The sequence below is a fragment of the Falco biarmicus genome, chromosome 8 (assembly GCF_023638135.1).
Source record: "Falco biarmicus isolate bFalBia1 chromosome 8, bFalBia1.pri, whole genome shotgun sequence".
NCBI classification, from domain to species: domain Eukaryota; kingdom Metazoa; phylum Chordata; class Aves; order Falconiformes; family Falconidae; genus Falco; species Falco biarmicus.
The window spans coordinates 14,333,699-14,355,436 of record NC_079295.1 but is presented as its reverse complement, the minus strand read 5'-3'; the positions used below and the strand labels follow the sequence as shown (position 1 = coordinate 14,355,436).

General features: G+C 44.2%; 1 protein-coding gene and 1 long non-coding RNA gene across 2 annotated transcripts in view; one reads left to right on the top strand and one right to left on the bottom strand.

The window, feature by feature from the left end:
• The window catches only part of LOC130153834 (uncharacterized), a 59,753-nt gene that overhangs the window by 35,899 nt on the left and 2,116 nt on the right, over positions 1 to 21,738 (top strand). The window contains exon 3 of the long non-coding RNA XR_008823510.1: positions 5,327 to 5,429. This is a non-coding gene — a long non-coding RNA (uncharacterized LOC130153834). The remainder of the gene's footprint in view (positions 1 to 5,326; positions 5,430 to 21,738) is intronic.
• CDK15 (cyclin dependent kinase 15) overlaps positions 8,477 to 21,738 on the bottom strand; it is a 37,127-nt gene continuing 23,865 nt past the window's right edge. The window contains 3 exon segments of the mRNA XM_056349196.1: positions 8,477 to 8,586; positions 13,944 to 14,080; positions 16,688 to 16,736. Of these exon segments, the coding sequence (XP_056205171.1) occupies positions 8,477 to 8,586; positions 13,944 to 14,080; positions 16,688 to 16,736 (296 nt within the window).

Sequence of the window (21,738 nt, the reverse complement as noted above, 5' to 3'; positions counted from 1 at the left end):
GCATTTAAAGAGCTTTTCTGGAACTATTCAGAGAATATGTGATTTGGTAAATAGGTGGAATATGATTTAGCTTTAAAAGAGCTGGCTCTGAAATAGTACATATCTCTAAAAAATATATTTCATCTTATGACCAGCTGGATGAAGGTCTTGCCAGGACACAGCAGCATCATGTTACTGTACACCGTGAAGACAATGCTAAATTCAGATGCAGGCTCCAGCTAAAATACAGGGTGTTGTGATGTGCTGTTTGGGGCCAGCTTGCTGTAGAAGAAAGCAAAATTCAGGGCTGGATCCCAGCTCAGGAGTCCCTATTCTCCTGCTGCTGAGAGCACTAGTTTTGCCCTACTTGTTTGACTAGGAATGAATGGGACTGGTTTGGATTTCTTCCAGACCAGCTGTACTTTGCCTCATTATAAACTTTACCATAAACGATCCTTTCCCCTGCCTTATCTCCCTGTCTCCTTCAAGGGCAACACTGGAGTGCAAGAGGGATGCTTTTGCTGGGAGCTGTTGTGAGCTGAGAGAACAGGCAAAAATGACCCTTTCTCCTGCTTGGTGTTTCAAACAGCTTCCACCGGCGTGTATTGAGGGGGTGTATTGAGAGTGTGAGAGAAAACACTGAAAAGGGAGGAGAGGCACAAAAAAGGAAGGGTAAAAAAAGTACAGCAAGGAAGCTAGAGACAAACTTCAAGTTATGGATTATTTCTCACCCAGGCTCTAATTAGGAAGCCTCTTATGGGACTGTGAAACTGTCAGGCTGCCAAATGTCAGCGTGTTTATCGGGGATCAGGTGATTCTCCCATCTCAAGCGGCTACAGTTTGGTGCCATGATCCTCCTGGGTCCTTCCAGTGTGTGTGACTCACACTCAGCACTGGCACCTCTGGGGGCTTTGACACGCAGTGGAAGGCTTTTTCTTCTCCCTTAAGAATTCAAAAAAAACCCTTTTCCTGGGATTTGGCCTTTTCATTCTGTTTCTGCACGGAGAGGGTTAACCATAGGGTGCAGAGCCACTTCTCAGTATGTGACTCAGATTCCCAGGGAAATCCCCAGCTTATCTGATGGAGCCTGTTAGTCTGCTAATTGAATAAGCTCCTATTAAAAGTGCAATGTTTTTTAATGACTGCTAACAAAGGGCCAGATTCTGATCTGATCTGATCTGATCTTTTCGCTTGGGATCATTTCTGCTGATGGCCCGGCCCTGCCCCTGATTGCAGCCGCGCAGGGTGGGAGGGAGGCAGCTGCCTCCCCAGCTCCGCCGGCCTCCACCGAGCCCGGCCTCGCTCAGGAGTGCGGAGCTGAAACCAAAGCGCTGGCTCTAGGGCTTCCCTGGTGCAAGTGAGCTACCAGCTGTGCGCTGCAACTTCAGTTGTAATAAGCCAAGACTTCATGAAGTGTAATAGGCAGGAAGCTTTTAATGGGGATCTTTAGGAAGAGGGAGAAGGCTGCAGGGCAGCCAGCGAAGGAAAGTTATTTGTTGGGAGACTACCAAGGACTCCACGTAACATAATTGCTGCGAATATCTAATATGCGATCCAAGCCCTGCTCAGAGTAATTAACTTTCCCAGTGTTGAAATCAGGTTGATTTGTTGATTCTACATATAAGATGTTGTCTATGTCTGCATAGGAAAAATGCTGTGTGTGCCTTTGCATATGCACAATCAAACCTTGACTTTAATTAAAATTATGTGCATTATATCTGTATCTCTTGTTCTCTATGGGAATTGACTTTGGGAAGGTATTTGCCTAATAGGAAATGAAAAAAAATGTGGTTAGCATTTAAAATGAACTTAGTTGGGTTCCAGGGCACTTCCAAAGGAAAGTGTAACAGCTCTGATTTCAGCCAGGCCCTGGCTGCCCCGGGACTGGGTTGAGCTCTCTCACATGACCCTGTGACCACATTTGCCTTCCATGTCTCACCTGAAACTCCCAGTGGGTTCCCCAAGCCTATGTGACATCAGAGCCATGAAAAGTTTCCTAATAGGATTATAAGGAGACTGTTTTTTTGAGACTGTTTTTTTGTTTTTCCTTGCTAGCCAGGAATGAGATCTGGCCACTTTCACCCTCACATGTCTCCACATCTACTCAGTTCCTTCTTGTGTGCCTTTTGTTTTTCTCCTAGGAAGGTTTCTATTAAAATGCAGGAGCTTCTTCTAGAAGGTCCCACATATGTATCCACACTGACACTGAGCCACTGCTTTAAAAGTTTCATAAGCAATCCATAAGTGGTGTTTTTTCCCCACAATAACAATAGCAAAGTGTCAAAAATGTCAAGCTCCTGTTATCTAAGGCAGAGTCTAAAATCCATTTCTCAGCCTGTCTTCTATTCCCCACTCCCAAGTTGTCAGATGCTGTGACATGCCTCCATCACGCCACAACTAGCAGTCCCAACAAACAGAAAATGATTTCCAACTGGCAAACACGCTGTTTACTTTCCAGAAAAATTGCACTTTCCCATCTGACAGCTGATCAAGGGATCTCCTGCTGCTGTCAGCATGAAGAAGTGTTTAAACACAGGGATGGAAGTTTAAACATTTTCTCATTATCACAGAATAAAAAAAAATTAAAAAATAATAAAAAAATAAAGGCATTGAGACTCTCTGGCCACCTGCTGTGCCAGTAATGAAGCGGTGTCACATGACCAGCCGGCAAGGACTTTTATCTCTGCCCCAATATCATTACTGAAGTGACACCTGTCACATGACCCGCATAAGGGCTTTCATCTGGGCTCCCCAAATGCGGTTCTGGCTCATGAGGGGGATTTTCCTGGTGCTTTTTCCCCCCCTTTAAAGAGCATTGCCCACTTGCACCATTACAGACAAGTATTTTGCAAGTATTAAAGCCCTCAGATTTTTTCTTGGGGATATGTAATTTAGCCAAAAAACTTGCTCTGGGCTGAAGTAAAATGAGTCTTGGCCTGGGAAAGAAGTTATTTCATTTACTTCAAGATGTTTTCAAAGCAAATATTTAAGTCTGCTGTTAAACCCTCTTTACATAAAAGAGGACGTTAAACAATTTGTCCAAAATCTCAGAGTTGTTTTTGATTTTTTATTAGGTGGTGAGAAGAAACAGTTTGATGACCCTCGAGCACAATGATCTCCATTTACATGCATTTCATAAACTCTCACCTGCTTTACCAACACATCCTACCTTGCCAAGAGCAAGTCTTTTCTGGAAAAAAGGAAAGGTCAGTCCTGCACCTTTCTGCCAATGTCTGGGATTTTTTTGTGAGGTCTTCAAGAGCAAACACCTACATTTGAGATGTGTCCACATACGTGATAGCAGTACTGAGCACTTACTCACCAGGACACATTCGGTTATTACCTCAAACCAGAACATCAAACATCCAGATGTGACAGGGGATGACCACCCACACAAACTAGATGGGAACAGGCTGGAAACAAGAGAGTCTGAACTTCAGGGCTTTTTCCTGCTCCTCCTTTCCCACTCCATACTCAGCCATGCATGAAGTCTGGTACTTCTCTGACCCCTTCATAATCCCATTCAGCTCACTAAAGCAATGAAAAAATAACTCAGCAAGAGTTACTAGTTTTCCACCTGTTTAGTGAGTTAAGAGGTTAGAGAAGTGGCAGAGAGCAAAAGAGAGAAAGACTGTGAAGCCTGAGGCCGGGAAGGAAACAGGGGAAGCACTGTTGGGTGGCACTAACTTGGTACATGAATTCAGATGTGTTTCTTGTTACCTACCCTTCCTGATGCATTACAACACTACATCCATTTTCCCTGAGAGCTGTTGCCCCTGAGGTTGTGCAGGCCAAGGGATGGAAAATACTGAGATCAGTACTCCTGATGTAAATAGTATGCCTGTTAGTTTGGGAGAGGAGTGGTTCTGGGGCAATTTGTCTCTCTGATCTGGCATATTTAAAGCATTGGGCCTCCTATGTTGAGTTAATGAGCAGAAGAGTGCTGGGCTGCAGCACATACTTCTGCCAGGGTCTTCCTAGCTTTCTGTCCCTCTAGATACAGAGCTAGAAGGTGTCATTTGACCCTTTGGCAATTCAGCATAAGAGCTTCGGCCATTTCGGGGTAGCAGCTATGTAAAAGAGCAAAGCCATTCTCTCTGCTGCTCCAGGACAGAAGAAATTTACAACTGATATTCTGGATAGATACCACGAAGAAACTGATTCAGTTCCCATCCTTAGATCCCTCACTGCCCATGCATAACAAATCATTTCATTTAACATATCTTGAGCGTTTAGTGTCTCTCAACTAGGAGCAGACATCCAGCCATAACCATCCCATGGCAGGCATTAGAGATCCTGCTTCTTCACTGCTCCTAGTCCAGCCATCTCCAAGAGTGCAAAAGGAATGTAGAACACCCCTATCCCAACCTGGGCATCATTTACAGCTGCTCTGAACATGCATATGACAATGCAGCATAACTCAGAAGTGAAAAGCTATCTTCTACCTATGCAGCCATCCATCCACTTTAGAAAAGCTGCTTATTTGTACCAGTTCTTAGAAGCTTTTGCAATGCAACAGCCAGGCCAGTGCCAGTGTGCTTAAGAACTATTGTTTTACTTTTAAAAAGGTTCCAAATGCCCTTCTCTGCGCAAATAAACCTACACATGGGAAGCTGACACAGGGATACACACCTATGTAGAACTCTATAGGATACTGTAGTCTCATCTTGCTTATACTGCTGTGAGGTTACTGTAATAATATTCCAGGTTTATTGCAGAGCAAAGGAAAGACAGAAGGTCGCAATACTGAGATAAATTTCTGTCCAGTATTGCAAAGGGAGATGAGGCATTTGCAGTCATGAGAGTGGCTGGTGTCTGGGAGATCTAGGTCCATGCAATCTAGATGTGGAAAGGCTTTTAGGACATAGCTTGCCTTTTCATCAAGAGGGAGAACTTGAAGGATTGTCATATAACACAATACCTCTTGTCTTCTTAACTGAGCAGTACCTGTGGATAGTCTGTGTGCTCTTTTATGTAGCTAATCTATATGTTCCTGCAATTATATCTATAGCAAGGGCAAAGGGGAACATAAACAGTTGTATTGCCTCCTGCCCAGATCTGCAGTGTTTGGTTAGCAAACAGTGGATCAGGGTGGAGCTGGAGATTTAGCTCCCTTACACTAAAATGCCACCTTCCAGCTCTTTCTATGGCTGTCACCCATCTCTCTGGTGTTTTCCCATAGCTCCATGACTGGTTTTGTTCCAATGCCCCAATGCTCTGAATAATTCTTGCTCAGAGAAGTCCTCCCGTTCATGCCAGTGACACTACTCAGATGCATAGGAAGTATTCAAGAAGGTTTGCATGATTGCATCTTAATGATTTGTCTTTGTCTTCCTTTTCTTCCCAGATCTGCTGTGAGGTTACAGCAAGGCTTCTGGCTTTTGGTGTCCCAGAGCTGAGAAAAAGCATCCCAGACTACTGAAACCAAATGGACTAGTACTTGAACACAGGTAAGTTACTTGCTTTCCCAATTCTTCCAGGAAGAATTCTATGAGAAATTTCACAGTAACTGTAGTTGGGAAGGAGCACTCTGATTTCCCCATGTATCCTGATCAGCACTCACCTCATATTAGCTTTCCTTCTCATAGTCTGTCAGCAGCCCTGAGATCAAGGAGATTAAAACACCCTGGTAACTCATTAATGAGCCAGGACTCTCTGCAACAGCTGGACTAAAAATGGCCCATCTTTGGCTGCATCTTAATTTTCTGCCACCATCTCCATCAACACCTGCACATGTTTGGTACCCAGTACAAGAAGACCCCTGAATTCAGCTCTAAGCAACCAGTCTGCAATGCACATGTCTAATGCTCTGCTGGTGTGGAACCAGTATGCTGGTAATCCTGTTAGTAATGGCAGAAGCTCCCTCTAGGAAATTATAACAAATAGTCTTAAACAATTCCTTTTGTTGACAACTTTATCCAAGAAACCATCTTCCCTGGAGACTTCACTCAACTTTTGACTAATCCCTTCCTTCCCTCAGGAGCTCTTTTGTTAAAGGAGATTGTAGGCAAACCCCAGGAATGACAGGTCTCTGTAAGCCTTGGATCAGCCTCTACATTCTTTCAATTGTCAGTCCCCATCTGTCCTGTTTGTACATCAATCTTCTGGTCCAGGGATCTCTCTATTAAGTGACACATGGCTGAGTTTATTCTGCAAGTCCAGTGTCCAGACTGTGCTGTTACATCTTCGTTGCCAAATCAATCTTTCTGACATTGCTTTCTGAAAAACAAAAGGCAGGACATCTGCACATTTTCTTTCTCTTCTACTGAAAGGTGATTTTAAAAAATACACCCCCTGCCCTGACCAGACTCTACTCTCAAATATTTGGCTTCCTTTTGTCAATATCAAGGGTTATTTCAAAGGTCCTTGGTGTAATGGAGGTAGAATCTGTTCCCATTGCAAAGGAATTCTGTTAGGATAAAAATCCATGGCCCAAGTCCTGAATCAAAAGGAAAAAGAAATCCTTGTTACAAATATTCTGCAGGGCTAGTGACTCTTTGCTTGTTAACAGTTGATTTAAAACAAGCTCAAATCTTCCTGTAGATTCAACTACACTTAGGTAGTACAGTAGCACATACGTGCAGTATTTATCTGCATTTTGAAAGGCAGAATGAGAATGGAAGCAGATTCCAATGATCCATACATTCCTCCTCAGCAGGTAGAGGGAAAGAGGTGGAGTAGGGTAGAAAATGGATGGAGTGTTGGCATGCTGGGATACATGCCTGGCACTATGTCTTCCCTTCCTGAAATGAGGAGAACAGAGAGGAGACTGTGATGTTGTTTTGTCCCTTGCTGCATTGCTCAGGGCCCATGGATTCATGACTGAGCCTGGTATGTTTAGCTTTTTGGCTTTTTCTGTTTTTGTAACTTAACTCAGGTTGGCCAATGAAGGAAGGCTGGCCAGTTTCATTATGTTCCCAGGAAATTCCATTCTCTCATGTGCCAGCGTGAGGCTGTTGTGCTTTAGATGCCTATCTACCTCTGGTTAGATTTGCAAAAGCATACAGAACCCCCTGCTTTCCATCCGTAGCCTATTAAAATGACAAAAAAATTATTGTTTCACTTATAATCTTGCTTGCATGTCTGAATCCAGATGAGTTTTTTAAAAAGAGAATTAATAATATGAACACCATCTCTTACAGAATGTGTTTAACTTGAGTTGACAGCTAAGCTTGTTTAGTATGTTTTGTAAGCAGATTAAAAAGGACACAATCACTTTGAGGCCAAGTTAATACAAAAAAAATGTTTAAGAATATCTACCATTTTCATGATTTCACTATTTTAAATTATGTGTTTGTGAAATACTCCCAAAATCAGTTAAAACTGGCCAAATCCAAGTTTGTTGAACATTGAAGCATGAGTGCCCTCCTCAAGTGAGTTGTCCCAGAAGCTTTAGTGGAACTGACAGCCAGCTTTTTGGACAGGATTAGTTCCTTTCTGATCACAGAAAGGGAACAGTCTGCACTTAGCTGAGCAGGTGAGTGAGGAATGTATTCAGGCTGCCTCCAAACCCCAATCTGCTCAGAGGGCTGGCAGTGTCAGGTCCTTCTTGAAAGGACTTGAGGCTGTCCTGTCTGCCTGCTGTTGTCTACATGATGAGGGCAGATGGGGTAAAGAGAGGCTGTGAGACCAGGCTCTGAGTGCTGGGACCTGATGCTATAGCAGGTACGTGCCATCTACATCCATTTGGAAGCACAGACGGGTAGCTGAAGTTTGCCCTGCTATCACAGCTAGGTTGCCTCTTAGCTTGGCAGACAATAAGACAGGCAAACTAATTTGGCCTCAAGACCCATTTCCAGGTCTGCCCAGCAAGCACAGACCCAGCTGGTGACACAGACTGGACACATGCTGTTAACAAATGCACAAAGTAAACAGAGACAGGATATAATAAAAGGGTATTTTCTGATAATGTCTTTCAGCAACAGTGATTCTGAGCGATCTTTTGGTCTTCTGTAACAAAAAGGAGATGAAAAATGTTGATGCTGAAGCATCATTTTGAGGTGTCATACTTAAATAGTGACTAATTAAAACCTAGAGTGTTACTAGCCAAGGAGATTTTGCCTAGCTCTGCTCAGGTTCTATTGTGTGTGAAATCAAAACAACTAAGCTATAAAATGTGAACTTGGTAGACAAGGACAAACAAAGCAATTTGGTCAGTTTAAGCAATGGGGAAATGAAGCAATATTTTGACTGGGGAGGCATCAGAGGAAAGGGCATTGCGGCGAGACGTGGGAATATGATGAAGAAAACCCAAACCTCCCAAGATACCACTGAGCATTGTGCATTGGGAGCCATTGGCTTTCTGATCTCTTCTCTCTGAATGTGAGATTTCTCACTTTGTCCTCAGCCTGGGATGTGGTCATCCAGCCCTGGGTATCAGTTCTGTTCTCCCACCTTCAATACACAAAGGAATTAATGCGCTAAGGAGGGTGGCAGCAGCTTTGACAGTGGGCATTATGAGCTTACTCAAGAATTAGTCGATCATCCCTGTTTTCTATCAAAACTTGCTTGAACCTCCTGTGAGACGGCCTTTTTGGTAAGAAGCAAACAGGTCACAGCTTGCAGGTTGCAGTCACACTTGTGGAACTGTGAACACTGATTGTCCTGTGGAAAAGTCACATTAAAGAAAAAGCTACAAAATGGTCCTTTTCCTCTCTGTGCTACTTCCCTAATGCTCTCCTGTGACATTAGCCACAATATAAACTAATTCAGGATCTTATTTCTCATAGCTCCATTCCTTCTAATTATTTTTTGGAAAATGATTTCTTTAATCTAGGCACCCTTCTCCGGAAATCTCATCTATGGTTTCTTTTCTTTTTTCTTTTTCTTTTTCTTGGAGTAACCAGTAAAATACTATTTGGTAGAACAGTGGTAGGAATGCAATCCGCTAATCAAAAGGATTCAAATGGATCTACACACTGCCAAGCTCTCTCCTTCCCACCCAGCGGAGGGGGAAAAAAAGAAAAAGAAAAAAGAGATAGGGCGAAGGCATGGAGCTTCTCTCCTTCAGCAATCTCACAAATGCAAAACCTTCCACTCCAGTGACTCCTCATTAACTTACCAAATCTGACAGTCTAATTATCGTAGCAGCTTCATGCTTAGAATAAATAAATACTAAAGTGGGTGTTTAAAGAAATTGAGCAGTGAAATCCAGTCATCTAGACAGTCAATAGAGAGTTTATTTTAAATTTTTATATTCTTATGTATTTATATCATTTTAGGAAAGATAATGAGATAGTTGTCTTTCAGGCTAATTGAGTTCCTAGGCTCATGGTTGCTTGCTGTCACAATATCAAACTTAGCTTTAACTTTTGTGCCTTAGAAATCTGATCACTACATCCCCATTTGCTCTTTTCTGCTGATAACTGGGTGAAGGAGAAGTATACCTGAGGATGGGAAATGACTACATGGGAGTTCCAGTCAGGATGTCTTTCACAGCAAACAAGACAAATTTTCTCAGATTTGCATTTAAGAGTGTTAAAGGGAAAATGGAAGTTAAGGAAACCTCAGATATAACTTGCAATTAGACAAAATACAGAAAAATGTCTGCTGACCTCTGATGCAATAGCATCTGACTCCATGAAGGGTATTAACAGCACTCCCCTCCAAGAGCACTTCATCTCCGTGAACAATAAGACCTTTATAGAGATTCTCTGGCCTGAGATCAATAGGAGTCAGAACATTTGATCCATGTCTGTAGGACTTTGTTTCCCTAAGTCATGTGGGCCAAACTTTGTGCCAGTTGTGTTTTTGCAAGGGCATGAGCTGGGGAGTGAACAAAGGGAACCTTCCTTCTTTTCCCATCTCCCCCTTCGCCCTGTGCTCCTACGCAAGGCCCAGCACCTGCCAGCACGGTGTCTGCTCCAGGCCAGTACCTGGGGAAGAGTTTAAGCGGGGCAGCGTTTCCAGAGGCCTGTGCCCTTGGCACGCATCTGCTGTGATGTTGAAATGGCTCTTTCCTGGGGTGGTGTCTTAATGACAGAATACAAAACCTCAGTGTTCTGTCAGTATTTACAGAAGCAGACCTTCCACCAGTATGGACATCAGGCTGGGTGGAGTGAGGGTTGTTTTTCCTGAGTTAAGTGAAGATTTGCTTATCATCTCACAGAAAAGAGTGCTTCTGGGTCAGGAGTGACAGCTGATGTGCTGCTTAACACTGAGTTTGGTTTATTCCCTTATTAAGACACATAACAAACCAGATTCATACACCTGGTGGGAACTTCACTTTCTAGGTGTCTGTATCCCATTTGCAGTGAAGGATATCCACTTGCTACATACAGAGGTGGTGGAACACAGAGTTAAAAAAAGCTTGACTATATAAACCTTTTAGCTATGTAGGAGAACCTGGGGAAACCAGCCAACCCAAACAAGATGTCCATGAAAGCCAGCTCTTTTTTATACATGCCCTGTGGTAACATCTACCAGTGCTGGCTAATCCCAACAGTGATGGGATTTTTGGTAGGCAGTGGCTTGCAGCCTTAACCTCCTCACTGCGTATGCTTGTTTTGCATTAGTTTAGATGCAATAGGCATTAAAATGACAGTGCTCTGTCAATATCAAGCTTGCCTCCTCCTCCTTGTCTCTGAAAAGATATAGTGGGCTGTTTTAAGAGAAACAGTACAGCGTCATCACCATCTGGCACACTGGTTTTGAGTCGCTGGGAGGAGGTAACGACCAGAGACCAACTGTACCCAAAACAAGCAGGTCCGTTCTAGTCAAAGCCAGGATCACATCCGCACAACATGCAGTCTTCCTCACAGAGCACAAATTGGACTTGATGACTAACTGCTATGCCGGTGGTATGCCCGGGGTCGAATATCTCCTGAATTGTGAGAAAGGTCTACACTGAGCCTGGACATCAGTCCGGTGGGGATAGGGTCTGAGGTGCCAGCTCAGGCCTCCCCGGCCCATATGCCTCAGTTGTTTGGCCAAAGTTCTTGTTGAGTATGTTTTCTTGGTGGTGCACCGGTGCTAACCCCAAATCCCACTGCTCACCCGCCCTGCTTGCGAGCCTACTCTAAAGGATTTGAGGGCAAAAGAGAGGGAAAACAAACCAAATCTATAACTAAGAATAATAAGCTGCAATTGTTACTGTGTCTGACCTGTCTGACAGCAGAGTGAGATACCTTCTCAGAAGGCTCTTTGCACTTCAGGACTGACACTGAATTGAGAGCACAGCTCATGCTTTCTTGATTCGAGAATCTCATCTTTCTTCCTGAAGTGGTTAATTGGACAAAAAACATTCTGTTTTAGCAGGTGCCAAAGGGTTAGACTGAAGTTTTATCAGAGCTGCTGTAGTGCAGGGCTGCATTGCACAAAGATAATAATCTCAGCATTGTCTTAGCCCAGAAAAAGGGCAGCAAATGCTCCAATTTTACAAAAGGCCGTCACCGTAACCCCTGAGTCTACTAGCCACAGTGGAGGGGAGCTGAAGAATTCCCCGCTCCTCTCCTCCGTTGCTATATCCAGAGCTGCTGGTGGCATGTGTAGAATTAAGGCACCAGGATGATGGGTGGGGTTTGAATATGGGCTTTAGCAGCCCCTTCTAGAACTAGAGGCACATGAGCGAGCAGCCGTAGGAGAGGCCCATCTGTGGACCAGCCGCACTCAGGGGACAGACAGCCTTCCTCTCTTACAGCATGGGCTGTTCTATTTTTTCTAGCACTTTCCATCCAGATGAGCGTAAGCAACAGCAGCCTGTTCCCCTCTGAAGAAGCAGACCGCCAGGAAGGAAAGAACCCCGTGCTCCCTCTCCCTCTCCCCAGGGGCAGCACCCAGCCTCTAGCCATTAGCATTCCCCTCAGTAATCAGAAACATGCTGTTTGGGGGGGTACTTATCTTCCAAACACTGATTTCTCCAATTATTTTTTCCCAGGAACTGGCCTTTGGAAAACATCCTCTAGCTTCCAGCTTGTCATAGCAACTTATAAAAAGGACAGTTACAGATACAATTATTTCATAAAAGTAGAATATAATTTCTTGCAGGAGCCTTTTATTTTTTCAAATGTTGTTTCCCCTCTTACTCTCTCACACACCTTGGGATCAAGCCCCTCCTCCTTTCACCTTTCATCTCCAGTTCATTCTTTGCCCTTCTGCACTAACTTTCTCCTTCAGATGATGAGGACTAATAGCCAGCATCCCCCAGAACAAAGTGGGAACAAAATATATTTAAAATCTGCAGTGTGTTATCATGGCAATGAGAATTTTCAAACAGTTAAATTCCAAAATAGTGTAGTGCCGAAGTGACACAAGTGAACAAATATCTTATGTGATTATGGCAATAGGGATGGCTACATGGGGAATTATTCAGAATTGCCTAATTTTTACAGGCTTAATGAGTCACTCATGAATACGGTCTTGCATGATCATACTGTACTTGTTTCAGCCCTGTGCAGTTTGATTCTGTTCCCAGCACATTTGGTGTTACGATAACACCATGCAGCTTCCTGTCCAAAAGGTACTTCTCACTGCAATATGGGGGATAATAAATACGGGATGGTGCATAAACCCAGGTGAAATGAAACTATACCCTCTGTGGCAGCAAATTGGAGAGATTGACACATTATGCCAATCTGTTTTCTCATTCCTTCTATTTCTCCTCACTCTCTCCCTTTTTCTCACACTGTCTGTCTCTGTACCTGTTTTTTTCCACACTCTCTCTCTCTCTGTCTTGGCACTGACACTTTCATCTTCTCCCTTGGGGATTGGAGATGTCACTGCGGGAAGTGCTTGTCCGCCTCTCCGGCAGCAGCAGAGCCCTGTGGCTTTGACAAACCTCATTTAATTGGGAGGAAGCCAGGAGGGTTTGAAAGAACTGAAACATCCACGAAACTCCTTTTATCAGGCATAATTTAAACTCTGCATGGAAAAAACCCTATATGTATAAAGAAAAGTCAACTTCCCTCCTGCTGTGCATGCTCCCCTCCTCCCCCCCCGGCACAGGCAGGCTCCTGCGAGATTCCATCTTTTCATTTTTCTAAAAGTGTCAAAGTAGATTTGTGCTCTGTGGCTGGGTGAACAGAAAAGGAATGCAGATGTCTCTCACTCATGCACATACACACACAGAGCACCTTCTGAAGGGCAGCGGTTTGGGAGAGATGCTAGCTGGCTGCTCCTTCGCTTGGGATGTGTCGCAGGAGACAGAAATTAGGTTTTCAAATAGCTTGACAACACAGTCCAGGAAGGCTTCTTAACTGTCCCAGTCTTAAAAAACCCCACCAAACTAACTAGTGTAGTGGGTGCCCAGGAAGCAGCGGGGAATGTGAGGGCTTTCTGGCCTGTTGCCCAATAGGAGGGAGCTTTTCCTAGTGAGGAACAGAACCTGTAGCTTGAGAGACCCTTGTGTTTATTGTCAGCTCAGGGCAGAAGAGGCAGATCTGTGTGTACGCAGCTGTGTGCTTAAAAGAAGGGAGCAAGGAAAGAAGAAAATACAGCAAGTAAAACTGAGGGAGAACTGGTGCGACAGGGTACAAGGAACAGCTGTTGTCTCTGAACATCAAAAGGGAGCAGGAGGAGCGGTCCAAGGGAATTGGGGCTAGCGCACCATGCTGAGCAGCTGGGAATTCAGGACATCAGGAGGGATGAGCATGCGAGTTACGCTGAACACACAGTGTGAGCCAACCCAAGGGAAAGCTTGGGGCCCCTGGAGTTACAGAATGGGGGAGAAACGACCTGTCAGAGCATATACACCTCCTCTTTGTAAATGCGCCATAGCAGCAGCCCGTCCAGGTCTCCTTCTAGTATTAACACTGTGATCAAGTGGAATAAAACAGAAAAACAAGCTGTCAAATTTGCAGTGGGATGTAAACTTCGCAGCATATGGGTTTGGGGAGGTAGGGCAGGAAGAAAAGAGAGAGACATGTGGGTGAATGGCAGAGACTTCCAAAGTACAGAAGAAACTCATAATAAATAGCATGCGAAGTAGTTCTTTCTTGGTGAAATGAAATCAAGAGTTAACTTTCCAGCAGGAACCTCATAGAGCTGAGGAGGCAGAGGGCTGAAGAAGCCATGAAGAAGCACATATTGTGCAGAAATCCAGCCTCTGGGGAAGGCTGTAAGCATCCTGGAGGCCAAATCAGCCACTGCTGGCACCCTGCTCAACCTAGGAAAACATGAGAAAAAATAGCATAGGAGATGAGCACAAGACAGAAAGCTGGAACCAGAACTTCACCCAGCTCTTTTCAGAGCTTGAGGCAGAGATAGCTGGAGGGACACAGGGGACCTGGATAAACCCACCCCAGCTATATAGCTTTCCAGGACATTTGCTTTTCCATGTGAGTTTGATTATGCTGGAGTATATGCTTCCAGGATTTCAGCTCTAACTCATGTTTTCAGAGGAATTTTGAAAATAAATTTTTATTTTGTAAAAAGAGTGTTGTAAGTAAAAGGGAAAATGCTGCTGGAGAGACTATGTTTTACATGTTGTAACTGGAATATCAGAGGCTGGTATTACCAGTTTACAGTGATAATGCAAGTACACAAAATAACCTGACTGGCCCACTGAGCCAACCAAAGGTCAAAACTAAAAAACTAAAGAAATTACCATTTCTCCTTTTCCTACCCTAGTACCAGTAGTGCAACTGGTTGTAAAATGAGTTGGAGATTCATGGAGATGAATCTGTTTCTCAGGATGAGTGCTTACATGTAATACGCACATGCTCTGTGCCCAGCAAATACCAGTGCCAAGTGGCTGCTTTCTAGAGGAACACACAGCTGGGGACAAGGAAGTGGAAGAGAGAAAACAAACCAACAGGGAAACAAATAAAAATAGTCGTTTAGTTTTACAGCTTTTACTTTGTTTGTTTGTTCTGATGATGTTGCAGCATCAGGAGGCTCATTGGAGCAGGGCCTGTTGTGCTTCCTCCCTTGGCCCCCACCAGTGCTTCCCCTCCAAGTGACATCAGGTGCCGGAATCCCCCTGCCCTTGCCCTCCCCCTCCCTACAAAGCACATTTGACATACTGACATGTTTTTTTTTTACGAGATAAAATATATTAACAAAAAACAAAAGAAAAAAAAACAAACAAAAAAAAAAGCAGAGAAAGAGATATCCTGAGAAACAGATTTATAAAAGGTATCTGGCCTCACTGTGGTAGGTAACTTCTGAATTCTCACCTCCACCAAAATGGCTTGAGCCCCTTCCGCCTTGGGGAGCAGGGACAGGTTAGGGAGCCAGAGCATCCAGCTTGAGGCTGCTTGCTAGAGCTGCACCACAGGCTGCCCCTGCCATGGCAGGATTGTACTGGGGGCTCTGCCCCTTTTGGTCCCTGCTGCCGCAGGCTCCCACACTGGGCAGCAGCAACATGATTCAGTGCTTCTCACCATGGCTCAGGCTTCCTGGTGGCGGCCATACTCTGTGCAGAGCTCCCCTTTGATTCTTAATTGGCCAAAGAGATTCATGGCTGAGTGGTCTGTATGCAGCAGCTCTTTCCTTCTCAAGAACCAAGCATGCCAAGGCAGCTGCTGAGCCGTACCAGCATAAGGACTGTGTAGTGCAGAGTTGGTGCTGACCCACATGCAGCCCAGAGCTCTGCCACAGGGGCACTGGGGCCAGCCTGTTGGTTATAAGGCTGTGATGGGGCCTGTCAAGGGATTATGGCCAAAAAGCAGAAGTGCAACACAGAAGCATTGCAAGGAATATAGTTATTTCTTTGTTCAGGCTGAGAGAGGATTTGTTCTGTTCCAGGACCCGTTATCAGGGTTTAGGACATGCTGAGCTTTGTGTGTCTGAAGATGTGTGTGACAACAGCTGGCATTTCAGCAACCTGTGCTTTCCTGAAAACTTGTCTGGGAAACCCAGTTCTGAAGGGCAGCACCCTTCACTCTGAGCAGGGCTGGATCCCAAGCAATGAGCTGAACAGATCATAAACAGCAGCAGAGAAAAATGTGGTTACGTCCTCAAAGCCTATTTGATTCTTGATCTGTGCATGAACACAGTCCTCAGGACAAATCCTGTCTAGCAATTTCCTACCTATCTAAAAAGTCTGTTGTGTGCCACAAAATCAGTAGGGGGGAGGGGGTTTAGATTTTAATGACTCTCTGAACTAGGTTAGGGCACTTTGCCTGATTATAAATTTATTTCACTGATACATATATACATTATGTATATGTGTGTGTACATATACTTGAAAAATCCTTCCTTCTGTTAGCACACTAGGGAGTGATTGGGTGGTGTTGGTGTGTCTGGTCAAGCCGAGGTATGTAACCATGGCCCTAGTGTCATAGCTTTTGACCACTGAGGAATGTGATTTTCCCCCTTCTAACTAATCACAAGATTATTTCATTGTCTTGTGAAAATGCTGTCCTAGCATGTCCTCCTTACTGCTGTTGAGCAACATTCCTACAGTCTGTTTCCAGAAACAAAAATTGGTACAGTGCAAAGTCTGTCTTCAGTCTGGGCAAGGGGGCCTGGGAAAGTACGACCTTCTGAACTGAACTGTGTCCTGCAGAAAGCTGCTCATAATGTCATTGAATCACTGCTTATCTGAGAATAATCACTACTCCTCTGAGAATAATAAACCCACTATGTGCCTACCTCCACTGCAATCTCTTGAAATCAGTTGCTTAACTGACGTTAGATCTGCTTGTTACTACAGAGCCACCCTGCTCTTCCTGAGCTTGCCAGAAGAGCTCATTTCAAGTTAAATCATTACATAAAGAAACAAATAAACCCAGAGGCGATTTTGACATTGCTGTTATAGGTAGCTTACCTGTCACAGATGACTCGGAGACTCTGAGGTCTCCTGGAAGCAACCAGTTCTAGAAAGTGTAATATGCAATCACAGGTTTAAATGAAAATCAAGCCAAAACCCATTCTTTGAGTCCTTACAAAAAACGAGTACTCAGAATTTCAAAGGGCCCTATAGAGTCTGTCATCTTAGTATTTATAAATATACATTATTCCTATAGGATTTGAGTACCAGCATTGGTGTTAATAAGGCTGTTCCAGTTCTGTAACCTTTTCCTGTCATACATCTGTGAATATAGGCCTTGGGCCTCCTGTTACAGTGCAAGTCTTAGCTTTGACTTCAATAAAAGCAGTGTCAGTCCCTAAAGCCTTCACATGAAGAAATCAGAAAGATGTTTGTGGGCCTGAATCCCCAGCAATTGTCTTGCCTTACCAGGGGGCTGCTGAGCTTCATGTATTGCCCTGTGGGCACATGGGGCTTTTCTGCATGGATCTGGCAGAAAGACTGGGGATGGAGCAAAGGTGCTTGGGTCCTACTCTCTTCTTGCCCACTGCTCTTGCTGTCAATCCCTCACTAAGTTTGTTATCAAGTTAACCATTTTCACTCAGGCTTTGTACTTACCAGACTGGAACTTTGCAGAGTTTGCAGTTTTGGGAAGGGTGTGGTGGTGTTGCCATTTTTCAAGTACACATTTCTGAACATTGTGGAAAATGTAGACGAATACATTCCTCAAATGTTTTCTTACAAAGCATGAACTTTCTCAGGCTTAGATATGAATGAACAGCTTAAGCCTGGAAAATTTCCCTGTAGAGCTGATCAACAGAGACATTTTCTTGCATCAGAAAGGCTGTAATTTCTACCCAGTTACATTTTCCTGCGCACCATCTCAGACAGCAGAGACAAACGGTGCTCTAGCCATGGGAAGGAGAGCAGGAAGGATGGTGTCAACCTCTCTCCTAGCCCAGCCTGGACAAGCATTCCCCATGGCAGCCAGACCACCAGGAGGCAAGCGGCACTGGTCTGTTGCCAGTAGACTCTAAGCTCAGCTGGGGCTTGTGCTGCACTGCCCGAGAGCATCTGCCCTCCCTGCCTGCCTGGAAGCACCAGTCACATCATTCAGGGACAGAAGCTGCTGGCTGCAGGCAAAGCAGGAGTCCCCTCTGCCTTCACCTGAGTAGCCAGTTCCAGAGTGCCAGGCCCAGGGGCTCCGTCACTCTGTCTGACAATGCACGGACAATGTGAAAAGGTGCAAATGACTGAACTTTTCAGCATTTAACCTTTCCAGCAACAATTTTTTACCATTAAGCTAGGCAAGCAGGTCGTTAAACCTGTCTATCACAGGGTAAGTAACAGTTCACAGCTGAAGTGTTCCTTTACAACCAAATACTAAGGTAATCACTAAAGCAGTAAATGGCAATATAATTGGGATGGGACTCATAACTGTTCAGGTGCCAGAGCACTGGACTTATCGGCAATACATAGAAGTTATGTATTAGTGACTTGAATAGCCCCTTCCCAAATCAGTCACTGAGATTAACTCTGGCAGAACATTCCTCTTGGATCACTAGTAACATTTTCTCTGGATCCTCTTTCCTTCATTTTACCCCCTCGACTGTAATAAAAGTGTAGAAATAAATTGCCCATATTGAGTAAAGATGTAAATTTTCCAGGCAGAATAGAAGATAAACAATTTTAAAAATGGTTTGGAAAGTCATAAGATTTTTTTCTATGAGGTAGAAATTTTTACCTCTTCACAGGGCTGGCCAAAAACTTTCAGATGTTGTTTCTGCCAGAAAACTTTGATTTGTGAGATTGAAACATTCCGTGACAATATATCAATTTCCGTTAATGTTTAATAAAAATGTCAAGATGACTTAAATATTGTACTTTACTGAAATCTTTTAACATTAATATTCTTTAATGAGTTTAACATAAAAGTTAAAAAATGCATGATCAGTTGATAACAGCAGGGAAAAATATTTCAGTGATATCTAAGTAAAATGTCACTTTTTGTGGAGTGCGCTTTCAGGATTAACATTCCAAAGAGGACATAGGATTTTCTTAACATTTACAGATAGAAATAGCAGCTTGCTTACTGGGAACTGGGAGGAATACCTGAATTATAGTTTTTGCTGTCTCAACCAAGCCTCTTGACTTAAATTTATCACTTACATAACATGGGGATTAATAATTATCTACAAGGGGTAGTGTAAGAGCCAGTGACCCAGCTACTGCTGTCCCTGTCCAAACACATCTCTCAGTGGAGAATTCTGCTTGAGTGAGGACTGCCAAACTTGCCACTTTGAGTATACAGAGCTTTGATTATAAATGGAAGATATGGGTAAGAAAACAGTGTGTCTCTGCTCAAGGATTTAATGCAGTTAACTAATCCACTTTAAATCAGTTCAGATTAATCTCCTGACTGACCCCATATAGACAAACCCTTAGCGAGTGCTGAGGCCCCATTGTGTCGAGCATGGTAAGAACACAGCAGTAAATATTTTCCTTACTGTAAGATTAAGACCAATCTAAAATTGTAAAACAATGTAAAGAGCTACTCCTTAAAGGTAAGAGATAAGAAATATTTGGCTATCATTCCAAAAAGTGAATGAACTACTGATTTAATTGTCTTACAATGATGATACAGACATAAAATGATGGGATTGTGTAGGGCTGATTGGCTTTTTTAACAATACAAGTAGATCTGAAAGGTTGCACTTGGGTTTGTTATTTTCTGCCGGTATGCGAGGCAGTGTGTGCTAATGAGGAAATACCTTTCTATATGAAAACCCAGGTGGAAGTGGCTAATGAACTGATAATGAGGCAAGCAAGCCAGAGGACAAAAGTTAAACTTTCCTAATTGATGAAGAGAGAGAAAGAGGATGCCAAGTGCTGCTGGATGAAGGTGCTGGGGTTGCAGGCTCACAGAGAAAATTTCTCTCATTAGTGAAATCTCTGTGGCTGCATGACAGAAGCAGAGCTCTTGTCTGTGTGGCAGGCTGAGAACTGCAGCCCGTGCCCAGTGCCAAACAGATAGGAAGTTTCCCTACAGCCTGGCCAGCATATATTGTGCATTAGTTGCAGTGTTGCTCTTCCGTTTGGGATCAAAGCCACATGCGGTTTATTATGACAAGAAAAATTTCATCGTTTTAGAATTCAGTTTCCAACCATCCCATTTGTTAAATGAAGCATCAGCATAAGAAGTGAGATAAAAAAAAAAAAAAAAAAAAGCACTCGGCGTGCAGACTTCATCTGCAGTCTCCAAAATGTCATTTAAGTTTGTGTTTCAGAGCCTGCTGCTTGTTGCCTCCATCTGCTGGTGACGTTGTGGGAACGCAACACATACTAGAAATGAGCAGAAGTTGACTGTGGAAAGCTCCTAAATCTCATTCAGCACAGCAAAGCCTGCAGATATGTGAAAAAGTAGGCTTAATTTAAAAGTCATTGCTGCATCTGAAACAGCCCAGTGTAAAACTTGTGTCTGCTATAGTGAGACTACGTGGCATAGGAAACTTCCTTAGTCACCCTGTGCGATAAATCAAGGAGTAAAGCTAACCCATAGCGAGTTCATCATGTTATAAACAAATAAGCACTGTTCCCCATTGTTTGGAATCCGAATTTCAGAAAAAGGAAAGAAAAACTAACTCAGTACTTTGGGCGCTCCAGTATTCCCAGTTTGGCAAAAGCACTAGCTTAATGTCATGGGCTGTGATTCCTAATCCTTTCCTGCCCTTGACCCCAGCTGTCTAGATTCAAACTTGTAACCATTAATGGGGCTGGATCAAAACACTGGCCTTCTGGTGTCACCAGTGGTGTTTAGAGGGGATTTAAACTCCCTGCTTTTCAGCGCAGTGAAATGAACACAGCAGTACATTAATGCAAGGATTTGAGCTCACACAGCATGAGAGCTTTCAAAAATAGTGTTAACAGAGCTACAACTGCCTCTTTCAGGGGAAGCAAAATGAGGGGAACAGAACAAATGAGCAAACATAGGGCAAAGCCTTGCCGCTATGGGCAGGGCTCCTAAGCCCGGGTAGCCAGGGAGAGGGCCCGTGAGTGCGCTGAGGCATGGGGCAGGAGCTCTCCCAGCCTCTCATGTTCTGCAGGATCTGGTTCTCAAGCCATGGCTGTGGTAAACCCATGCTTCCATGCCCCACAGCTGCGTCTAATTCTCTATACCAAGTGTGTCTCCTGCAGAGAGGGGGCGAGATGACAAGCTGTAGGGTTGGCCATGGAAGCGTTGCTCACCCATCCTTCCCGTTCACCTGGGATCAGGCACAGGTTGAGATTCTGGCAAACTGTAGGCAATGGGCATGAGGCCCATTTCTGAACTTCTTTGTGCAAGAAGGCACAGGGGCATAGGGTGGTCAAATACTCCTTTGCATGTTTCATCCCTTGCCAGGTGCCCACAGAGGGGGCAGGAGAGCTGCTCTTCCTCCAGCTGCTCTGTGTGTGCCTGGCTCACAGACCCCACGGCCCATGCTGTATCTCCTCTTCAGGCTCTGCAGCTGGATGTGCTCAAGCCCACAGTAGTGACAGGAAAACATCTAAAGGTTTCCAGCTTTCATTTCAAAGATTCCTACTAACCCACCTGGCCCAGGAACCCTTCCAGTAACAACCTCAGTCTGGGGCTGAGCCTACACTGCTGAATCCAGTGGGAGTTTTGCCATCAACTTCAATGAGAATAGGATCACACCTCAGTGCTTTGTTTTGCCCGTGTTCGTTCCTTGCCTCGGGCAGGAACCTGTTTGTTTGTTCGCTGCCTGCACTCCCTGCAAACATCAATAGGACTAGCTAAAAGCATTCAAGCCATCAGATTTGGGGAAGTGCTCCAAAGTTTGTTTGCTTATCTGAACCATCCCAGGCACTCAGATTCACACAACTGGGCTGAAAATAACCTCAAGAGAGAAGCATTTCTCTCAGGCAGACTCCACAGCTTCCACTCGGGCTGAGCGTGTCCTGAGGGGTGAAACAACACTTGTGCTTCAGGGAAGAGAGGGGAGATGCACAGGAGCATGTGAATGGCAAATATCTTTAAACAAAGAGACTAATTTGCCTTCTTACCAGCAGCC